This window comes from Maylandia zebra, linkage group LG6 (assembly GCF_041146795.1).
Source record: "Maylandia zebra isolate NMK-2024a linkage group LG6, Mzebra_GT3a, whole genome shotgun sequence".
NCBI lineage: Eukaryota > Metazoa > Chordata > Actinopteri > Cichliformes > Cichlidae > Maylandia > Maylandia zebra.
Window position 1 is genome coordinate 11880169 of NC_135172.1, and position 21761 is coordinate 11901929.

At 43.6% G+C, this 21761-nt stretch overlaps 1 protein-coding gene, 4 long non-coding RNA genes and 1 other non-coding gene across 6 annotated transcripts; 3 read left to right on the forward strand and 3 right to left on the reverse strand.

The window, feature by feature from the left end:
• The first annotated feature begins 149 nt into the window (after positions 1–149).
• LOC143418917 (uncharacterized) lies at positions 150–749 on the forward strand. Its single transcript, XR_013098867.1, has 3 exons — positions 150–356; positions 455–588; positions 689–749. It is a non-coding gene; the product is annotated as an uncharacterized LOC143418917 (long non-coding RNA).
• Positions 750–1649: 900 nt separating this feature from the next.
• LOC143418918 (kinesin-like protein KIF1B) lies at positions 1650–9181 on the forward strand. The gene is made up of 5 exons (XM_076884659.1): positions 1650–1734; positions 1828–1981; positions 2208–2400; positions 2576–2694; positions 6538–9181. The coding sequence occupies exons 2-5, from the start codon at positions 1971–1973 to the stop codon at positions 6740–6742; spliced, it is 528 nt and encodes a 175-aa protein (XP_076740774.1). The 5' UTR covers positions 1650–1734; positions 1828–1970; the 3' UTR covers positions 6743–9181.
• On the reverse strand, positions 7703–7774 carry trnap-ugg (transfer RNA proline (anticodon UGG)). Its single transcript has one exon. It is a non-coding gene; the product is annotated as a tRNA-Pro (tRNA).
• Positions 9182–9573: 392 nt separating the features above from the next.
• LOC143419143 (uncharacterized) lies at positions 9574–12405 on the forward strand. The gene is made up of 3 exons (XR_013099120.1): positions 9574–9999; positions 10798–10916; positions 11111–12405. It is a non-coding gene; the product is annotated as an uncharacterized LOC143419143 (long non-coding RNA).
• A 507-nt stretch (positions 12406–12912) lies between these two features.
• Positions 12913–16065, reverse strand: LOC112433463 (uncharacterized). Its single transcript, XR_003023520.2, has 3 exons — positions 15948–16065; positions 15701–15854; positions 12913–13356 (listed from the first exon to the last, which is right to left on the reverse strand). It is a non-coding gene; the product is annotated as an uncharacterized LOC112433463 (long non-coding RNA).
• A 1779-nt stretch (positions 16066–17844) lies between these two features.
• On the reverse strand, positions 17845–20598 carry LOC112433460 (uncharacterized). The gene is made up of 2 exons (XR_013098868.1): positions 20380–20598; positions 17845–20106 (listed from the first exon to the last, which is right to left on the reverse strand). It is a non-coding gene; the product is annotated as an uncharacterized LOC112433460 (long non-coding RNA).
• Positions 20599–21761: the final 1163 nt, after the last annotated feature.

Genomic DNA, 21761 nt, shown 5'->3' on the forward strand with positions numbered 1-21761 from the left:
CCAGGTGAGACTGCACAGAACAACAAGTGTCCTTAAACTGCATCAACTGATGACGTCTTACAATTTTATTCCACTGTGTGTTTTTATCATTGAATGTTTCTGTCTTTGTGTACACGTAACGCAGACATTAAAGCTGAGCCAGAACTTCATGCTGAAGAGAAGGATTCTTTTAAAATGCATGGGGGAGCAAGCGAGTCAGATACCAAGGGCACAAAGATGAAGCAGGTCTGATCGGAAACCGTTTATTTCCAGGCCAGGGAGCACAAATAAAAACACCCTTAAAAGGTTCCCTCCTGCTCAACCGCGTCACTCCCTACGGAGAGAAGATCTACATGACCTTATCTGCGTATCTGGAGGTCAGCCGCTGCTCCGCCGTGTTGTACCTGTTTGTACGTGTTTTTAAGTCTCTTGATGTCATCGTGTCTAACACACACCCTTTATCTCCTCTCTGCAGCTGGACCATTGCATCCAGCCTGCCATTATCACCAAAGACATCTGCACGGTCTTTTACTCCCGAGACGCCAAGATTTACCCACCCCGTTCTCTCAAGAACCTCTTTGGGACTGGATACTCCAAAACTCCTGACTGGTAAATCTGGGCTGCTGCACTGTGGCCATCTCTGTTTCACAATCAAAGATATCTGCCCTGTTACAAAGTTTCCTTGTTCAAAACTTCTGCTTCATTATAGCAACCGAGTGACTGGGATCTACGAGCTGAGCTTGTGTAAGATGTCTGACACTGGAAGCTCAGGTGAGCGGCCATGAAACATGTTTAAAGAACGGCAGCTGTTTTATCATAATTCTGTGGAGAGCTTCATCCTAATGAGGGCTCATGTCCTGAGCAGGGATGCAGAGGAGGAGGAGGAAGGTCCTGGACACATCAGTGGCTTATGTGCGTGGAGAGGAGAACCTGGCCGGCTGGAGGCCCAGAGGAGATAGCCTCATCCTAGAGCACCAGTGGGAGCTGGAGAAGATGGAGCAGCTGCAGGAGGTGGGGCCTTAAAAGATTCATAAAGAAATAAATCTGTTTAATATCGTAGAGGGAAAAATGACTTTTCAGCTCAAAGACCAAAGTGCTATTCTAAAAAGTTTTTTCTTAGAGTACAGACTTTACATGACTAACCTCCCCTCTTCTCCCCACCTCACATTCGCCCCCATCTTTCGTCCAGGTGGAAAAGACCCGTCACCTTCTGGGAGAGGCGGCTCCCGTGGGAACAGCTCCCACCACCAAGTCCCTGAGTGAGTCTCTGTCCCCCAGCGTGAGCTCCAGCACTCTGTCCACATCCACCTCCGTCTCCTCGCAGATCTCCAGCACCACCTTTGAAAGCGTGAGAAGGAGCTGGCCACCAAGGTGAGAAAAACGTGGGCTTAGTGGGCGTTCTTGTTGCTGCCTTCTTCCTTCTCTGCTCGGAGCTGATCGGTCTTGTTCCTGTTGTGTTGTAGTGCCTGCGCCTTCTGACACACACCTTCAATACTGAATACAAGCAGCTGGTGAACAGCATCAGTGACTGCAAGGTGAGAAATAATACAAAGAAATAAAAAAATAGCCTTTCTGTGTCACATCAGGGAGTTCCTATATTGACGTCTACCTCATCCTGCTGTTGTTTCACTTCAGCTTTCTCTCATCTCACCGATCGGACGTGATCCATCCGTGACGAGCTTCAGCAGTGCCACCCTCACCCCTTCCTCTACCTGCCCCTCTCTCGGACTCCCGCTGTGGCTCCATGGGCCAGAAGTAAACATATTTTTAGGAACATTGACCTCGATCTGCAAACGGTTATTGACAGGTTATCTATTTGATTCTAACTTGGTGTGATTTGTGTTAAAGGACCCCTGAGAACAGCTCACGTGCCTCCAGTCCCTCCTGCTCAGACTGTGAAAACTTCCCGATGGTTCCCACTCTGGAGACCTCCTACCTTGCGCGGGCTGCAAAAGAACGAGTTCCTGAACTTGGTGCCTGATATTGAAGAAATGCGACCAGGGTGAGTAATGCCATATTAACCCAAATACTGTCACTATGACATGTGTCTCACAGACCAAATGTAAGTCGACACTCATGTTCTCTAGTTCAAGCAGAAATGATGTGGATCGATTCAAATTCCTGAGCCTGGATGATTTCAGCTGGAAACAAACCAACTCTGCTTCTTCCTCAGAAAAACAAGCGCTCTCTTAAAAAATAAATAAATGAATAAAATCTCTTCTTTTCAGATCTGTTGTGTCCAAGAAGGGTTTTCTAAGCTTCGTGGAGCCTCGCTCTAACTCATGGGGGAAGCATTTTGTGGTTGTTCGCCGGCCCTACGACTTCATCTACAACAGCGACCAGGACCCCGTGGAGCGAGGCGTCCTCAACCTCTCCACAGCACAGGTGGAATACAGCGAAGACCAGCAGGCCATGCTTAAGGTTTGAGGCAGGATAGAGAAAGGCTGGATGTAACACGTTTGTCTTTAATGAGAATTCATTCAAATTGTTTTGGTGCACGTTGGCCAGTTTTGGACACATTGATTGATGAAATGGCAAATGGACTGGGATTTATCATTTGAATGAACATGAATATAATGTGATGTTTTCTTTTCAGACGCCCAACACATTTGCAGTGTGCACAAAACATGGAGGCATCCTCCTGCTGGCCAACAACGAGAACGACATGAACGACTGGCTGTACGCTTTTAATCCTCTGCTAGCAGGAACGATAAGGTACACACACACAGACACACACGCTCCTCTCACACCACAGTCAAACGTGCAGCTTCTGCACCCTTCAAAAACATTCCCTTCTTCTCACAACGTAAAAATCTCCCTGCAGATCTAAGCTGGCGAGGCGGCGCAGCCTTCCTCCAGCAACCCCGCTGCCAGCTCAGCTTTCCTCCTCTCTATTCCCTCCCCTCAGCTTTTTGTGTTTTCGTTTCGATGACAATGTTTGGGTCTAATTTTGTTCCGCTTGGTTGTCATTCCCAAACTCACCTAACTAAGTAGCATGTTGTAGTAGTCTGCTTGTGTGTGCACGACTCTTTAGAAACTTTCCGTTTGCCAATCATCTGTACAAAAAAAATGTCTCTATCAGTGCTATTTGTCTCCTGAAATGAGTTTCATTCTATTTTGGGGGGTTTTTGCTGTTGGTTTTTTAATAAATTAACATGCTCGCATGATACCTGCAGCAGTCCTCAGGAGAAGACCAGGTTTGCTCAGTTTAAAACAAAAAAACAAAAATGAACCAAATCAGCCAGCTTACATTTGAAACCATGAAGGAAAAATCTACAGTTATCTCCAAGTGACGTGTTAGTTTATGCTCTGTGTTACGACCCGGCTCTGCTAGGCGACAGCGGACGTAACATAAACGAGCCCAGAGACTAGGGGGTTAGATAAAAAGAAAAACATAAGGTTTATTAACACAACTGAAAACCGTTAGTGAAACAACTCACTAGGCAATAGAGTGATTTTAAACAAACATAACAACTCCAGTAACACCAATAACACCAGTAGAACACTACTCATCTAAACATCTCACCGGAGGCAACTCAAAACAAAGGCTCACATGGCAGCAGTGCAAAGGCAGGAGGGACCGTCTCCACAGTCTGTTCAAATCAACAAGTCCCTCCACGAATGAAGAATCCTCAGCCTTTTATCTTCTCAGGTGATTGCAGGCAGCTGTGTCATTGGTCTGTCGTACTCAAGGCTCCCTCAGCAGCCTGGCACGCTCTGACCTGCATGAAGGTGGGGCGGGCATAGGTCCGGGCCAGCCAATCCCCCGTGAGTCCTGGAACATGTTGATTTCCATAGAGGAAGGCGGGGCCACCCCTCCCCTTAAAGTACCACCTATGTTGGGCAGAAGCAGACATTAAAGAGTGTGAACAAAAACAAAGAACAAACACAGCAAAACATGTTTACAAGCGGGACAGACCATCAGCTAAAACATTTTCAGACCCCTTCTTATGGTGAATACTTAAGTTGTATTCCTGCAACAACAGAGCCCAGCGCATAAGGCGCTGGTTATGATTAAACATGCGAGTAAGGAACACAAGTGGGTTGTGGTCGGTGTACACAACAAGAGGTAACATGCTGGACCCCAGGTATACGTGAAAGTGCTGAAGAGCCAACAACAAAGTCAGGGTCTCCTTTTCAATGGTGGAGTAGTTTAACTGATTTTTATTGAACTTGCGGGAAAAGTAACAAACGGGGTGGTTCAAACCCTGCAAGTCTTCTTGCAACAGCACTGCCCCAGCCCCGACAGCACTGGCATCAACCTCCAGTTTGAATGGTCGTGTCAAATCAGGTGCAGCTAACACAGGAGTGTGGCAGAGGAGGACTTTCGCACTCTCAAAAGCATCTTGACACTCACTTGACCATATAAACTCAACTTTTGGGCTGAGTAGGTCAGTCAATGGCTTGACTACTGAGGAGAAATTTTTACAAAGGTTTCTGTAGTAGCCCACCATCCCTAGAAACCTACGCAACTCACGCCTGGTGGTAGGTGTGGGAAACTCTTTAATCACTGCCACTTTGGCATCTATGGGCCGGACCTGTCCACGTCCCACCTCCCTGCCTAAGTACATCACTATAGCTTTGGCAAACTCACACTTAGCTAAGTTGAGAGTCAGAGTAGCTTGAGCCAAACGGTGAAATACCTGCTGTAACGTTTCCAAATGATCTTGCCATGTTTCAGTATAAATTACTAGATCATCTACGTAGGCACTGCAGTTGGACAGGCCACGGAGGACTTTATTTACCAGCCTCTGGAAGGTGGCAGGAGCGTTACACATGCTGAAAGCCATGACTGCGTATTGTAGAAAATCATCAGGTGTAACAAAGGCAGAGATGTTAGAGGCACGTTCAGTTAAAGGGACCTGCCAGTAACCATTAAGAAGATCTAATTTAGTGACATACTGAGCAGTCCAATACTGTCCACACAATCCTCAACTCTTGGGAGAGGATGTGAGTCAGCCACAGTCACAGAGTTCACCTTCCGGAAGTCTGTAATAAAACGGGGCGAGCCATCTGGCTTAGATTCCACTATACAAGGCGAGCTCCAGGGGCTTTGACTGGGCTTCGCTAAGCCATGTTGCAGCAGATAGTCAGCCTCCTGTTTCATGAGCAAGCGCTTATGGGGGCTGGCTCGATAAGGATGCTGCTTAATAGGTTTAGCTCCCTGGACATCAATATCATGCTCTAGCACCGTAGTGCAAGTTGGCACATCCCCGAGTAAACAGGTGTATTCCTTAACCAAGACAGTAACACAGAGACAGAGGGGTCAGAGTCAGGAGCTGTGATAAGAGGCCTGGTGGTGCCGACCTTTTCAATAAAAGGTGATCATCATGTCTGGCGATTATACCTCAGCAGAGACTTTGTTTGGTGAATGAAACAGGTCAGAAATAATAGAAACAGAAACAAACTTCAGAGTGACAGACGAGCAACCACACACAGCAGCGCCATCTTGTTACCAGTCAGGTGTGAAGAGCAGTTAGACCAAAGGTTCATTCAAGACTTTTTATGTGAAGGGAAGGATTTTAAACTGGATTCTGGATTTATCAGAAAATCAGTTCAGCTCGATCTGTTTCAGGATGGCTGAGTGGTCTAAGGTGCTGTGTTTAGTGCTCACTCTCCCCTGGAGGTGTGGGTTTGAATCCCACTCTTAGCAGTTTCTGCTTCATTGTCTTTCTCGGTGTTCACATCTCCTCATTCCTGAAATGGTCTGCTCACATTCACGTCCAGTCCAAAAAGGCTAGGCAAGCGCCTGTACCGTCTCCGACAACTCAGGAAGTTAGCAGGTTTTTCCAGTGGTCCTCAGAACTTTCTATTCAGGCGCTGTGGAGAGCATCCTCACACAGAACATCACTTCCTGGTGTGGGAATAACTGTGTCCAGGATTGAGAAGCAGAGTGATCCGTGCGTCAGAACGCTGCTGCGTTACAAATGCAAATACAGTATGATCCACAAATATAACTTCCCTACAGGACATTTACACCAGGAGATGTTGGTCCAGAGCATCTCAGATATTAAAGGACTGGTCCCATCCCAGTAACAAAATGTTTCGACTTCTGCAATCAGGCAGAAGGTTCCACACCATCGGGGCCAAAACAGACACTCGAGGAGGAGCTTCTCTCCTCAGGCCGTACGAGTCCTAAACCAGAACACGCCCCTACTCCCCTCATAGCATCAATAAGTGACTGAAACAGGACCTTATATCAATCTGTTCACACTACCCTGGTCGCATTACTGTTTACACTTCTCTGGTCACTCAGTTGAATTACTCTGTTTATATTACTCTGGTCACTTGTTTACTTGCACAGCTCTGTCAATACGTTGCTGTGCTAATATGGCACAAGACACTTTAACACTCCATTTGCACAAAGTACATTTTCAGATTTTTGATTTAAAATTTCCAGACTTTTAAAATCTATTTACTTATTGTATATAATGTCTTTTTTTGTACAGTCAAAGGAGCAGTTCAGGAGACTTTTCACTGTTTGTTTTGTAATTTAATGACTATGCATGTGACAAATAAAAAATCTTCAGTCTTGAACGTTATGCTCTCTCTTTCTAGGCCCTGCCAGTACTCTCGCTCCAGCATTTTGGATCAGCTGAAGGCTTTTGAGGGAGTTTTTATGACATCTGAAAATAGCAAATTACAGTTTCCCAGGACTTGCATGAACAGTTCAACAGCAAAGCCCCAAAAACCAAACAGGCTCATCAGGGATTTGAACCCAGGACCGCTTACACCCAAAGTGAAAAGGGAAAAGCTTCCTTAGGCATTTTCCAGGTCACAGCAGAGGTGTGCTTGCAGGCGGAGGAGGAGTGAGGTGCTGAGGCTGCTCCTGCTGCCCTCCAGCGAAGCCCAGGTGGCTGCTCTCAAACCTGCCCACAGCAAAGAGGAGCAGCTTCAATTACATGTTTCTTAGATTGTCACAAATAAGCTTTCGTCTAATTTTCAGATGATCACTTTTAATTTTAAATTAAGAACCAATTTAGGTGGGTTATTTAGAGCTTCCAATGAGGTGCATGTGTTTAGATCATGGCGGACAAAAAAAGAGTACCTGAAGAAAAACCCTGCAACATGGAGCATGCACCCACCTGCAATCAACACAGTGGCATGAGCATATAGTCATACAGATGAGCATGACAGCGTCAAGCTTCATAACCAGAAACCTTACACCACAAATTAAGTCACATTTTGACCCTAAAATCTGAATTTTGCAGTTAAAATCATCACATAATTTTCATCTGTAATATTTTATTTCACTTGGTACATAAGTTACATGTGTGCATAATGCACTGAAAGAGATTCCTTCGTGGTACTGAAGTACTAATGTTTACTGATGTTTATTTTTGGCCCTTTTGTGTATCAGTAAAACTGATGTGCGTTCTTCCACATGCATATTGTTAAAGTCGTGTGAGAGAGTTACACATTTATAATATATGATACATAACTGTGTATTGTAGTAGTTCTGTGTACAAGTTTGAATTGAATTCTCTTATTTAATCTAAAATAAAACTCTGTGTTATCTTGAATAACAAATAATTACCTTAGAAAAACTTTTTGGAGAATTTAAATGGTAAACAATAAGAACAAGGCCAACAACATCCTTCATATCAGATCTGTTAGCTGTCCCTGTATGAGGGACTATGGGAACATGTGTGCAGCTGCAGAGATTCTTTCAAATGGAGCCTAAACAGCATGTGGCAGCTGAGAGGCTCTATAGACAACACGTGGGCTCGTCCAGGATTTGAACCCGGGACCTCTCACACCCAAAGTGAGAATCATACCCCTAGACCAACGAGCCACACAAACAGTCCAGCAAGTCTTTTTTTCACAAAGTCACACATCAGAGCAACTAGATGAAGAAGAATGTGTGAAAGATTGTCTTGAACGCTCAGAGAATCATCTGTTTGTGTGCTTGATTCTAGATTTTATTCTAGGATTAATTCAGTAGAGATTTATTGGACATACTATAAGGACACATTCTATTTAACTTGAATTCTCAACAACAACAATGAGGGCTGGCCCTAAATAAATAAAGTTAAAATAAATCATATCATACTAACTGCTCTGTGTGTACTTTTTAAAAGAATCTTCTATCATTTGAATATAGCAGACATGCTTTATAAAAGCCTAGTATATATTATTTTCTTTCTTCCCTTAAACTGAAAGAATTACAAGTATGTAACTAGTATAGCAAGTTGAGAGTCATACTGTACCAAAAGAAAACAAACCTCTTCTGCCAAAGAGGAGGAGTGTAGAGATTAGAATATTATTTTACTGTTACTATTCATAACATTATCATTACTGTTGCATTACGTATCATTTATCATTATCATTTCATTAGAGCATTTATTGAAACTGTTGATGTTACATTAAAGTTTGTATTTCAGGTGTGAGCATAATTACATAATAATCTTTCATTGCAGGTGCAACTGTAACCATGTTATCCATATTGCATTTTGTGCTAATTAAAGAGTTGAAGCTCGGTCAAGTTAATTAATGGTCTGAAGCTTCGGTCAGCGCGACGTCTGGCCGATCAATAGGAAGTTAAGGTGACCTGGAGCCATGAAAGAATTGCATACATGCTTACAATACAATACACTACATATAACCTGTAAACAGAATAGAGGCCTGTGTGTGTTCAGCAGCCTGCTGCATTGGAGTTTGCCTAGTAACAGATGACTCGAACGGAGTCAGGAAGTATACTTCTAAGATGTCTTTGTTTGTCGAGTGAGGTCATGCACTGAGGTCAAGACACATAGTCTGCCTGAACACACATACACAGTATATAGACTTGTTTTGCTCGAAACTGCAAAGTTGTTTTACCTGCATACGTGACAGTTTAGTTCCACAAATAAGTGAAGTGCAGTAAGTGAAATAACAGGAAGCATCTGGCGGTGGCGGAGGAACAGAGGAAGGAACTGTTCTTTTTTAGAATATGTCCAAGGTCGGAATTACTGGAACTGATGCATGTTTCTTATCTGCTTTGACGCATGATGCTTGTCATCGACTATGTTATATATATGACTGCTCGTTTACTGTTCTGGGGAGATCGAGGCTGATGTTTTGCAGAGCTCATCTTTCCCACACACGTGTGTGCTTTAATAAAATCATTGTTTTGACGCACAATGGACCTCCAGTCGTTTGTCTCTTACCTCAAATACGAAATCAGGACACTTCTTAAACACTAATAAAAATATATAACATAATTCACAATCCACTTATGACACGTTTTATGAAGTGTCAAACTGAAAGAAAAGCGTGTTTTGTCATGGTATGTCATAACAATAGCTGATGGGCTTCTATTCCTATAAAGCAGACTAGACAAAGAGAAACCATCTGTCACGGTCCCCGTGTCTCTCTGGTTGGCCCACGCTCGCTACAGGTTTTGTTGTTAGTTTTGGTTTTTTTTGTCTCTCCTCCTCCTCTCTGCCTGGGTGGAGCTCATTACGGGCTCTCACTCTTGGCCCACGCACCCCTGTGGATGGTGTCCACCTGCGGCTGATCCGGCTGATTTCCCCAGCTGCTATTTAAGGCAGTGGCACAGAGCAGCTCACCGCTGGAACGTCGAACCACCTGAGTTCGTGCTCGCGGCATATTCAAAGAAGGATCGCTTACACGTGTTTTATGTTGTGGAACTAACCTTGACCTTCTGTCTGTAGATTCTGGACCGAATCACCGGACCTGTCCAAGTGGGGCAGTGTGTGGAGTGTTGGAGCGAGTGCGGCTGAAGAGGAGTGCGTGTGTGCGGAGGAACGGTGGCGGTGACTGAGTGGAAGAGGAAGCGTGTGTGTGGATTCCCCCCCCCTTCTCTCCCTGGAGCCCTGGACCCCCTCCCAACTCACTGTACATATATTTTGCACTAAGGTGATCCCTATTGTAAATAAATCCCCTTTTTGTTTCGTTGAAAGAACTGTCTGCGCGTGGGTCCGTTCAGTAGCCATGACACCATCCATCCATCCATTCGCTTCAGCTTATCCTGTTCAGAGTCGCGGGGGCGCTGGAGCCTATCCCAGCTATCATAGGGTGAGAGGCGGGGTACACCCTGGACAGAAACACTTTGTTGAAAACAAAAGTGAAAGGGCGACTCACATCTGACTGTGTTCCCTGTGGGTTGAGTCACTTTGTATATAAAGCATTTGCAGCATTTTTAAAAATCTATTGTTCCAAATTTCTCTGTTTTCTCAACTTTTTCTCAAGCTGAGCACTTGGTCCACTTTTACAAGCGATGGCAGCAGCAGCCTTTTCCAGAGGTTTTAGTTTTAGTTTTATGTGCAATAAACATTCATTGTGTCATTTATTAATTCATCCTTTTTTTATTTTCACTTTTTAAAAATCCACTACATGTTGTGTTGTGTTTAGTTGTGTTTAGTGCCGATGTGGGACAGTTTCCAATTCCATTGTACTATTGTACCAAATATGAATGTGCAATGACAATAACGATTTATTCTTATCTTATCTTATCTTATATCTGATCTCAGATGCACTCCCTGATGTACCCACAGTGTCTGTGCATTTAGGATACACAGACAGCTAGTATAAATCCATGCACACACATGCATATTCTGAATATAGTCTCTGTTTCGTTTTTTTCACTGTGGAAGGTCTTTCAAGGTCACAGTAGTTCATGTAAAAGAAGCTGATATTTTCATGTAAGCAGAACGTGACTTTTTGGAATTCAAATGAAAGAGGTGCTTTGACTCAAAACATATTGCAGGCAGATTTTCATGCAACATCTCTTAAACTTAGAAAGTTCTCTTTGTACATTTCTTTACAAATCTTTATTTCCTTAAATCCTTATTGATACTTTCTCATGTGTTTCAGAAACTTTGATGGCAGCGGCACAGTTGACCATGAGTGGTGTCACAACTACCGAAGGCTTAGTTAGGATTTTGCTGTGTCTGCTCCATCTTTCAAGTTCACTGATAAACAAGGGCGAACTGGTAAACTGACTGTTAACTTTCTTTTTGTTGTTGTTGTTTTAATAAAGAATGTAACTTTTAATTAACCACCTTTACCATTAAATCATGACCGTCCGATCACTGGTTAAGCTTTTCTCCTTACTTTTAAAATGCTCATTTTGTCCCAGTTACATGTTTCGCACGCATGTTTGTTGACGTTCTTTCTGGTTTTGCAGGAGGAGCTGAAAGGAAACGTTGAAAAATTACAAAAGGAAACAGCAAGAAGGAAGGTGAGTCTGTCAATGACATGGATGTTGACAGACTCCAAACAGAAAAACATGCTTTGCTATGACAACTAAAACAAAAAAACAATTTCCCATCATACAAAAGTCTGTTTGCACTCTTTACACTACATACTTTTGTATATTTTGTTACATTAATTTGGTTTATTTTTGTCCTCCAGGCTGAAAATAATTTAGACAAAGCCTATGTTCCTGCTGTCCTTGATGATGTTAAACGTCTCATGGATCCTTTGTACGAACTTTTGAAGTCAGTGAAACGTTTTACATCACTGCTTACACCAGTGCTGGATTTAATGGATGACCTACAGACTTTCGTGGGAGCCGGCAAGGAGTACATGAATAAGTACTTTGAGACAACAGCTGCAGAAATCAATCACAATGAAGAGAACCTATGCAGAGTTATGGCAACACTAACACAACTAGAAAAGAATAAAGATGAACTGTAGCATATTAGTCAGCGTCTGTCTCTGGTAAATGTTCTGTGAAACATCTCTTTCATACTGCGCTGCTTCTAAATCAAAGCTAACTGTACACTTGATTTATAAACTTTGATGAGAAAAAAATCTTTTCTTTCTTTCCTTTGTTATATCAGGTCTAATGCGAACACAAAACACAAAGCTGAGATTTTCTCTGTTTAGAAATCACATTAAATCTGACAGTTGTTAATGATTCATATGTAGAAACACTTTCATGTGAATAAAAACATTCAAACTGTTATTATTGCAAATTGTGACGTTTGTAAGAATAGAAGCGGTGGCTGATTGTTCTCTAGTGTTTGTGTGTGGATCAGTGTTGTTCAAGTTACTTGGAAAAAAGTAATTAGTTACTTATTACTGATTACTTCTCAAAAAATGTTATACCGTTACATTACTGATTACTTAATTTCAAAAGTAATTATTTACTTATTACTTAGTTACTTTTTGGTACACACCTGAATACTTAATAAAGCAATAGACCTTTCAGCCCAGTTCTATTTTTATGCATAATCCATCATATAAAAATTCAGTCAAATGGAAAAGTCTCTTTTTAAAAATTGTTTTATTATTTTTAATCTCTTAATTTTAGGGAAATCGCATCAAGCAAAAATGTAATTCTATACAACAGTTTTTAAAAAAAAACTATGTGAAAAAATCTATTTTCACCTGTTTAGCAGGAGTGGGGCCGGTGGTCATATCAGTGGGGGATCTGGTGGTTTCTCTGTGAATTTCCGTTCCCATGGTAGCGTGCTAGGTGCTTGTTCAGATTTGAAGTGTAATTTTTCGCAGAGTGTACAACGGACGCTAATGTTTGTGCCACTTTTTACAGAATAACACTTGAAGTAATATAAGTACTTCCACGCTTTTAACGCTGCATGGTCGTACTCTCTCCTGCACTCCATATTACCCATTGTTGATCTACGCACGTCTGCTGTTGCCACGTATATGAACACGCATGATCAGCACAGCGCACCAGGTAGAATCCAGTTTTCAGGCCCCTCTTCTGTGGAATCAGCTTCCAGTTTGGATTCAGGAGACAGACACTATCTCTACTTTTAAGATTAGGCTTAAAACTTTCCTCTTTGGTAAAGCATATAGTTAGGGCTGGACCAGGTGACCCTGAATCCTCCCTTAGTTATGCTGCAATAGACGTAGGCTGCCGGGGATTCCCATGATGCATTGAGTTTTTCCTTTCCAGTCACCTTTCTCACTCACTATGTATTAATAGACGTCTCTGCATTGAATCATATAGCAGCCAATCCTAAATGGGCCTGAAAAATAAAAATATGTTAAAGACACAAGTGATCAAAGTAGAAGTACCCATCACATAATATAATAAGAATAGAAGAATTGGCCTGCTATTTACAGCAACATACTGCTGTGATGGTTTTATTAATAGCATGAAACCAAACAGTAAAACCCAGAGATAGTGCTGCTTAATACTGAATAGAAATTAGACTGGAAGAACTGGAAACAGAAAATAATGTGGACGGTGGACAATCCGGTAATAATGTCTCAACTGAACACAACACAACTGATCCCCAAGGATTTACAGTGGAGATCATTTAAAGTTACATTATGCTTACCTTGTGTCTGCTTCTCCACCCAGCTGTTGATGTGGACCCTGGCCTCCTCTGCATTTCCTTTGAAGTCCACAGACTCGAGCTCAGCGTTGTAATGCTTTTTGGTGCCTTTTAAAAATTCCTGGAATTGTGAAAATAAGTCACTCGAAACAGATTCAACAAACTACGGAGACTTCAATCAAGTTCAGTCACTGTGTTAAAACATTTTCAGTCCTTTGGATGCAGTTGAAGCTTGAACTAACCAGTCAGCCTTTGTCTAATAAAAGATTAAAGCAAATAGCTTGTTGGATGCCAATTTAAGTAGCCAGCATAGAAAAATACACAGATTGTGGGTAAGCTGGTTTGTAACGTTTCGGTTCAGATGGCAGCAGTTTTTGCTGACAAATGTAAGTTTTAGTATTTCTAAGTATTAATAAATTACTGTTTTACTTCTTTATATATTTCTTTATACTATTTGCAAATATTTTAAAAGTTTAATCTGCTGTGATGACTGGAACACAAAGGAGAGAAATGGTGCCTTGTCTCTTGTTATGAACTGTAAATAGCTAAGTGCTTAGAGCAGCTGGTCCTAGCACACTTCAAATCCTGTCTCCCCCCCACCCTGGACCCCCACCAATTTGCATACCGCCAGAACAGGAGCACAGAGGATGCAGTCTCCATCGCACTGCACTCTGTCCTCTCACACCTGGACAACAACAACACCTACGCCAGAATGCTGTTTATAGACTTCAGTTCAGCATTCAATACAATCCACCCCTCACAACTCATCAGGAAACTGACAGACCTGAGCATCAGTTCCCTCATCTGCAAATGGTTACTGGACTTCCTGACCAACCGCCCCCAACATGTCCGGCTGGATAACCACTGCTCATCTACCATCACAATGAACACCGGTGTACCACAAGGCTGTGTGATGAGCCCTTTCCTCTACTCCCTCTTCACCCACGACTGCAGACCTGCTGATGGTTCCAACACCATCATTAAGTTTGCAGATGACACCACGGTGATTGGCCTCATCAGTGACAACGATGAGGCCGCCTACAGGGAGGAGGTGGATCGTCTGGCTGAGTGGTGCGACACAAACAACCTGCTGCTTAACACCGAGAAGACCAAGGAGCTCATCGTGGACTACAGGAGGAATGCTGACCCACATCCACCCATCCACATTAAGGGGACGGCTGTGGAGCGTGTGAGCAGCTTCAAGTTCCTGGGAGTCCACATCTCCGAGGATCTCACCTGGACGACCAACTGCTCCAAGCTGGTCAAGAAGGCTCACCAGCGCCTCTTCTTCTTGAGGACTCTGAGGAAGAACCACCTGTCCTCAGACATCCTGGTGAACTTCTATCGCTGCACCATCGAGAGCATCCTGACCAACTGTATAACAGTCTGGTACGGGAACTGCTCTGCCTCGGACCGGAAGGCGTTGCAGAGGGTCGTGAAAACTGCCCAGCGCATCGCCGGAGCACCACTTCCTGCCATAAAGGACATCTACAGGAAGCGGTGTCTGAAAAGGGCTGGGAAAATCATCAAAGACCCCAGTCACCCATCACATGGACTCTTCACCCTCCTGCCCTCTGGGAGGCGCCACAGGAGCCTCCGGACTAAGACCACCAGGTACCGGAACAGCTACTTCCCCACAGCTGTCAGACTCCTGAACTCTGCCTCCTGACATCTGACCCACGTTAAACTCATGCACTGAACATACACACCCCCACAATGGACAACTGTACCCTCAAACACACAATAATAACATGGAGTGAACCACCACTCACAACCACTAGCACTTTATATAGCCTCTGTAGAAACTATCTACACCCTCACTTATCTTAACTGCACTACTGTATAGCTCTGTGTAAATAATCATTCTGTACATTCAATAATCTTTAATCCTACAACTGTTTACAACTTGCATAGTTGCCGGGGATTCCCATGATGCATTGAGTTTTTCCTTTCCAGTCACCTTTCTCACTCACTATGCATTAATAGACCTCTCTGCATTGAATCATATCTGTTATTAACCTCTGTCTCTCTTCCACAGCATGTCTTTCTCCTGTTTTCCTTCTCTCACCCCAACCGGTCGCAGCAGATGGCCCCGCCCCTCCCTGAGCCTGGTTCTGCTGGAGGTTTCTTCCTGTTAAAAGGGAGTTTTTACTTCCCACTGTCGCCAAAGTGCTTGCTCATAAGGGGTCATATGATTGTTGGGTTTTTCTCTGTATCTATGAAGCACCTTGAGGTGACTTTTGTTGTGATTTGGCGCTATATAAATAAAATTGAATTGAATTGAATTGAATTATCTGAGGAAGAAGCAGAGTTGGTTTGTTTCCAGCTGAAATCATCCAGGCTCAGGAATTTGAATCGATCCACATCATTTCTGCTTGAACTAGAGAACATGAGTGTCGACTTACATTTGGTCTGTGAGACACATGTCATAGTGACAGTATTTGGGTTAATATGGCATTACTCACCCTGGTCGCATTTCTTCAATATCAGGCACCAAGTTCAGGAACTCGTTCTTTTGCAGCCCGCGCAAGGTAGGAGGTCTCCAGAGTGGGAACCATCGGGAAGTTTTCACAGTCTGAGCAGGAGGGACTGGAGGCACGTGAGCTGTTCTCAGGGGTCCTTTAACACAAATCACACCAAGTTAGAATCAAATAGATAACCTGTCAATAACCGTTTGCAGATCGAGGTCAATGTTCCTAAAAATATGTTTACTTCTGGCCCATGGAGCCACAGCGCGAGTCCGAGAGAGAGGGGCAGGTAGAGGAAGGGGTGAGGGTGGCACTGCTGAAGCTCGTCACGGATGGATCACGTCCGATCGGTGAGATGAGAGAAAGCTGAAGTGAAACAACAGCAGGATGAGGTAGACGTCAATATAGGAACTCCCTGATGTGACACAGAAAGGCTATTTTTTTATTTCTTTGTATTATTTCTCACCTTGCAGTCACTGATGCTGTTCACCAGCTGCTTGTATTCAGTATTGAAGGTGTGTGTCAGAAGGCGCAGGCACTACAACACAACAGGAACAAGACCGATCAGCTCCGAGCAGAGAAGGAAGAAGGCAGCAACAAGAACGCCCACTAAGCCCACGTTTTTCTCACCTTGGTGGCCAGCTCCTTCTCACGCTTTCAAAGGTGGTGCTGGAGATCTGCGAGGAGACGGAGGTGGATGTGGACAGAGTGCCGGAGCTCACGCTGGGGGACAGAGACTCACTCAGGGACTTGGTGGTGGGAGCTGTTCCCACGGGAGCCGCCTCTCCCAGAAGGTGACGGGTCTTTTCCACCTGGACGAAAGATGGGGGCGAATGTGAGGTGGGGAGAAGAGGGGAGGTTAGTCATGTAAAGTCTGTACTCTAAGAAAAAACTTTTTAGAATAGCACTTTGGTCTTTGAGCTGAAAAGTCATTTTTCCCTCAATGATATTAACGATATTACGATATTAGCTACGATATTAAACAGATTTATTTCTTTATGAATCTTTTAAGGCCCCACCTCCTGCAGCTGCTCCATCTTCTCCAGCTCCCACTGGTGCTCTAGGATGAGGCTATCTCCTCTGGGCCTCCAGCCGGCCAGGTTCTCCTCTCCACGCACATAAGCCACTGATGTGTCCAGGACCTTCCTCCTCCTCCTCTGCATCCCTGCTCAGGACATGAGCCCTCATTAGGATGAAGCTCTCCACAGAATTATGATAAAACAGCTGCCGTTCTTTAAACATGTTTCATGGCCGCTCACCTGAGCTTCCAGTGTCAGACATCTTACACAAGCTCAGCTCGTAGATCCCAGTCACTCGGTTGCTATAATGAAGCAGAAGTTTTGAACAAGGAAACTTTGTAACGAAATGCCAACGACCGCCTGTCTGTTTTCAGGGCTGTATTTGAAGCCATGCTCCAATCAGGCAAAGTTTTAAGTGTTGCACATTTCGATGGGTTTCTTTCAGCTGACATAGTTTCCATTTGGGTCATGTGGTGTTAGATACCCCAGCGTGTGGTCATAGGGTGAAGAGCCCGGACGATTAGTGGGATTTTAGGTGTGGTGTAAAAATGACGCTGCAACTTTAAAAACGTTGTTGCTTTAAGGATTAACGTACAACCATACTTGGGCTGAGTTTGACACTGGTTCTCTTCAGTAATTAAAATAGCTTTAACACATGATAAGATCAAATGTCAGCTACACTGTGACAGTCGAGGGGCCACACTCAGATATATTTATTCGCTTGTTCTCTTTGTGTGATAAGAGTTTCCATCTGAATTTAACCCCTGTGTGGGGCTGATCTTTCATTTCATTTTATTTCAAGCTCAGATTCTTTGCCTTTGGCACATTTTCTGTGACGAGACTTCAAACCATTCCCACCGTCCTTATTAATCAACATGGTGAAGTGATTCTTCGCAAGGTGATGGGATAGGAAGAGTTTCAGAAAATGAGGCCTTTTGTCTTTATTGGAGAGGTCAGTGCAGACAGGACGGATGGGGGGAAGGCGAGGGGGGAATGACACACAGGAAACGGTGTTGGTCAGACCCAAAGACAGGCGTGGGCAGTGAGGACTCTCACCTTCAGACTCACTGTCTAATCAGTCTGACAGTGAGTCTGAAGACAGAGCAACCCAACACACGTTACTATGTTCATCATCATCATCATTGTTTATTTATATAGCACTTTAAAAACACACAAGGCTGACCAAACTGCTGAACAATAGAAACATAATAGATACCATAAGAATAATAAATACGATACAATAATAAACATAGCGAAAAACAATAAAATACAAGTCAGTCAACCACTGAGTCAAAAGCCAGTGAATAAAAATGCTTTTTCAATCTGGATTTAAAAACCAGCACTGATGTCGATTGCCTAATGTGAAGAGGAAGATTATTCCAAAGCTTAGGAGCCACGATAGAGAACGCTCGGTCTCCTCTCAGTTTCAGCCGTGATTTGGGGACTGAGAGCAACAGCTGCTCAGCTGACCGGAGCGAACGAGTGGGGACATAGGGCTTCAGCAGGTGCCAGACCATTTAAAGATTTAAAAACCAATAAAAGAACTTTAAAATGAATCCTAAATTCAATTGGAAGCCAGTGCAGGGAGGCCAAGAGTGATGTTATCACTAAGCAGGACATTAAATCAAATTAATGAGACACCAAAACAAGAGCTGGAGCCCAAGACAGCCATGAAGTCACAGTGTACACAAATACACAAGAAACACAGAAACCAGCTGGGTGGATGTGGCTCGGGAACCTTCTGTTACCTTGAACGTCGGTGTTTTGAACGCTGGCTGCTCCAGTCTGCTTGTATTTGTCCAAGATTTCCCCTCATATCTTGGTTATGGTTATTTTTTCTTTTATTAAACTGATCACACTCCTGTTCATGAATAGAAAAAAACCCCATCAGTGTATTTTCACTTAAACAAGCAGCTGTTTTTTTTGCATTAAAGTTATATAAAAATGTAACAGTGCAAATTCCTCGCTGACAGTTTAACCAAAAGGCATTTCCAGTGGAAAGTAGCCGACATATTCTCAGCATAACCATGTATAATATCCACAAAACCTGAGAAGGTTGGAGAGAAGGTAGGCGAACTCTGCTGGGATCTGCGTTTAACAAAGTGTCTAAAGACGAAACAAAGAAATCTTTCTGTAAATGTTCAGATGCACAGACTGGACTGAAAAAGAGTGAAAAAGCAGCTAACGTCCAAAAATAAGAAAACTTTGAAAGAACTCCAAAAAAACCTGGAGAACTTTTGCTCAAAAAACAGTTTTGTTTTTTTTAAATTACAAGGCAATCTGACAAAATGTCATCAAATGAGACTCAAGACTTCTGCAGGTCTCTGCCATGACTCAATTTTTTTTTCTTAACAGCAGAAACAATTGTTCCTTTTTTACTTTGTTTCTATTTTCTCTTCTTGTTTTTATCTGTTGAACAACAAACAACATTCATGCTGATTCACATAATATCCTGTCTCTAATCTCTGGGATTTCCTCGTAGCTCTTTGATGCAAAGAACATCCATCAAACGCTCCAGCTTGTGCTCAACATCATCGTGAACGGTGAAGGTACTCTGACGAGAAAATACTCAGTCGACCTTTTGGTTGATTTGTTAAAGAACCCCAAAATAGCTGATTACCTAACAAGGTATGCAGATAATTCACAGCTCTTTTCCTGAATAGCTGCTTTAAAACTCTGCTGAAAGCCTTTGTCCATTTCCAGGTATCCCCACTTCTCGGCATGTGTGTCTCAAGTGTTAGGACTGCTGCATTGGAAAGACCCAGACCCTGCAGCCAAGGTGAGAGACGACAAATATGATAACCCACACCAGCTGTGCTTAACTCTGTAAGTTCCCAGTATTCCCTGAAACCATCACGTGTGACACAGTTTACATCAGACGTGATGCAGCTGACGTCAACACTGACCTTCTTGTGGTAACAGAGACTTAAAAAAATAATAATAAAGCAACAAAGTGGGTCGCTCTTTGACAGTAAATTCCAGTGCGGTCCGCTCCAATCTCCTCAGGCTGACTCTCTTCTAGGCTCTCCTGACTGTTCCCTTTACATGTTGATGATGTGTCTTGTAAATCTGGATCCCTTTCCAGCAGGACGCTCCTCTTTTTCAGACAGTACCTCAGCTGCTCTCTCTCCTGACAGTCAGCTGTCCACCTCTGCATGGCCAGTCGAGCCAGCGCCGGCATTTGAGGCAGAGCTCGGAGCAGAGCGGGCAGCCAGGCTGAGCACGGAGCAGAGGTTGAAGGTCGCAAACTGACATCCACGTCTTCCAGAGAGCCCAGACCTCCTGCTGCAAACAGACTGCACCAACCGTTGTCTCCCACCAAGCTGTTGTAGGACAGATCCAGTGCACGGAGTGAGGAGAGACAGCCCCGTCTGCACACGGCAGCTGCACAGAGGAAGAGGACCCATTGATAACTGATCACTTTATGCCTGTTCACTTTACTGTTTTGTTCGCAATGTTTCTGATGGAGACAAAAATAACACCGAATAGTTTCATTGTTTTGTTTTATACGACAGCTACAGATGCTGGCAGCATGAAATAAATGAAAGAAATATCAATTTCCTTCAGGCTTTACTTGTCTTAATATACATTTATGCAGCCTAATGATCCACTACAGACCAAAAAAGAAAAAGTATAATGTCATTGTGTGTTAGTTACCCAGATGTTGCATGTCATCAGTGGTGAGCTCGCAGCTGCAAAGACGGAGCTCGCTGACGACTGATGGCTGCAGAGCATCCAGCAGGAGCGCCAAGTGACCGCCAACCACTTTACACCAGGAAATATCCACCGTGCGCAGATAGGACACCGCCAGGGCTGATGCATAAACACAAAGTTTTCACCATTTCAGGCTAGAGGGTGGAAGAGGTATTCAGGGAGAATGACTTGAAGGAAAACTTCTATAAATAAACAAGTGTGTGTGTGTGTGTGTGTGTGTTACCCAGAGCAGTGAAGGACTCGTTGCTCATGTAGCAGCTGTTGAATGGCAGCCTCCTCATTTGTGTCGCAGGGAGGGCGGAGACCAGCAGGTGGACCACACCTCCCACTTCCTTATTGGATGACACATCAAGCTCGGTCAGTGCAGTGAGAGAGGGCAGCACCTGGACTGAAAAACAACGAGTCACATGACTGCTGCAGCGAGCATGCGATTAGTGTCCGGCGTGTGAGATTGGTAGCAACTGACTCAGAGCCTCTAGATCATCTCGCGTGAGGCAACACAGGTGGAGGTCGAGTCTCTCCAGGTGTGTGACGTGAGCCAGGTGAAAGGTGAGGCGGCTCAGTCCACCAGCTAGAAGCAGCTTTACAGTATATTAATCAGAACAATGCTGCTCTCTAATGTATCTTGGTAAAGCGCAGAAAAATCTAATGTTTTATATGATACAGTGTGATTTCAGTAACATATCATAACGGAGGCTTCAGCAAGTACTTACGAAGGAAATCTTTCCTCTGCTCTTCAGTTAGTTCATCAAATACCTCCCAAAACATCTGTATGGTGGGGTGGCGGTCATGATATCTCCAACCATAACTTGTGTTCTGAAAACAGTGAAAATGACTGTTATAATCATAGAGTTTGTAAGGTCAGGCATACACTATGTTGCCAAAAGTATTCCCTAACACATCCAAATCATTCAATTAATGTGTTCCAATCACTTCCATGGACACAGGTGTATTAGATCAAGCACCTAGGCATGCAGACTACTTCTACAAACATGTGTGAAAGGACGAGTCGCTCTCAGGAACTGAATGAATTCCAGCATGGTAATGTGATAGGATGCACCAGTGCAACAAGTCCAGTCATGAAATTTCCTCGCTATTAAATATTCCATAGTCAGCTGTTAGTGATATTATAACAAAGTGGAAGTAATTGGAAATGACAGCTAGTCAGCTGATGCTAAGGCTCATAGTGCACTTAAGTCACCAATATCTGCAGTCTGCTGTTGTTACAGATGTCCAAACTTCATTGGTTTCCATGGCTGAGCAGCTGCATCCCAGCCTTACACTGACAAACACAATGCAAAGCGTCAGATGGAGTGATTTAAGCA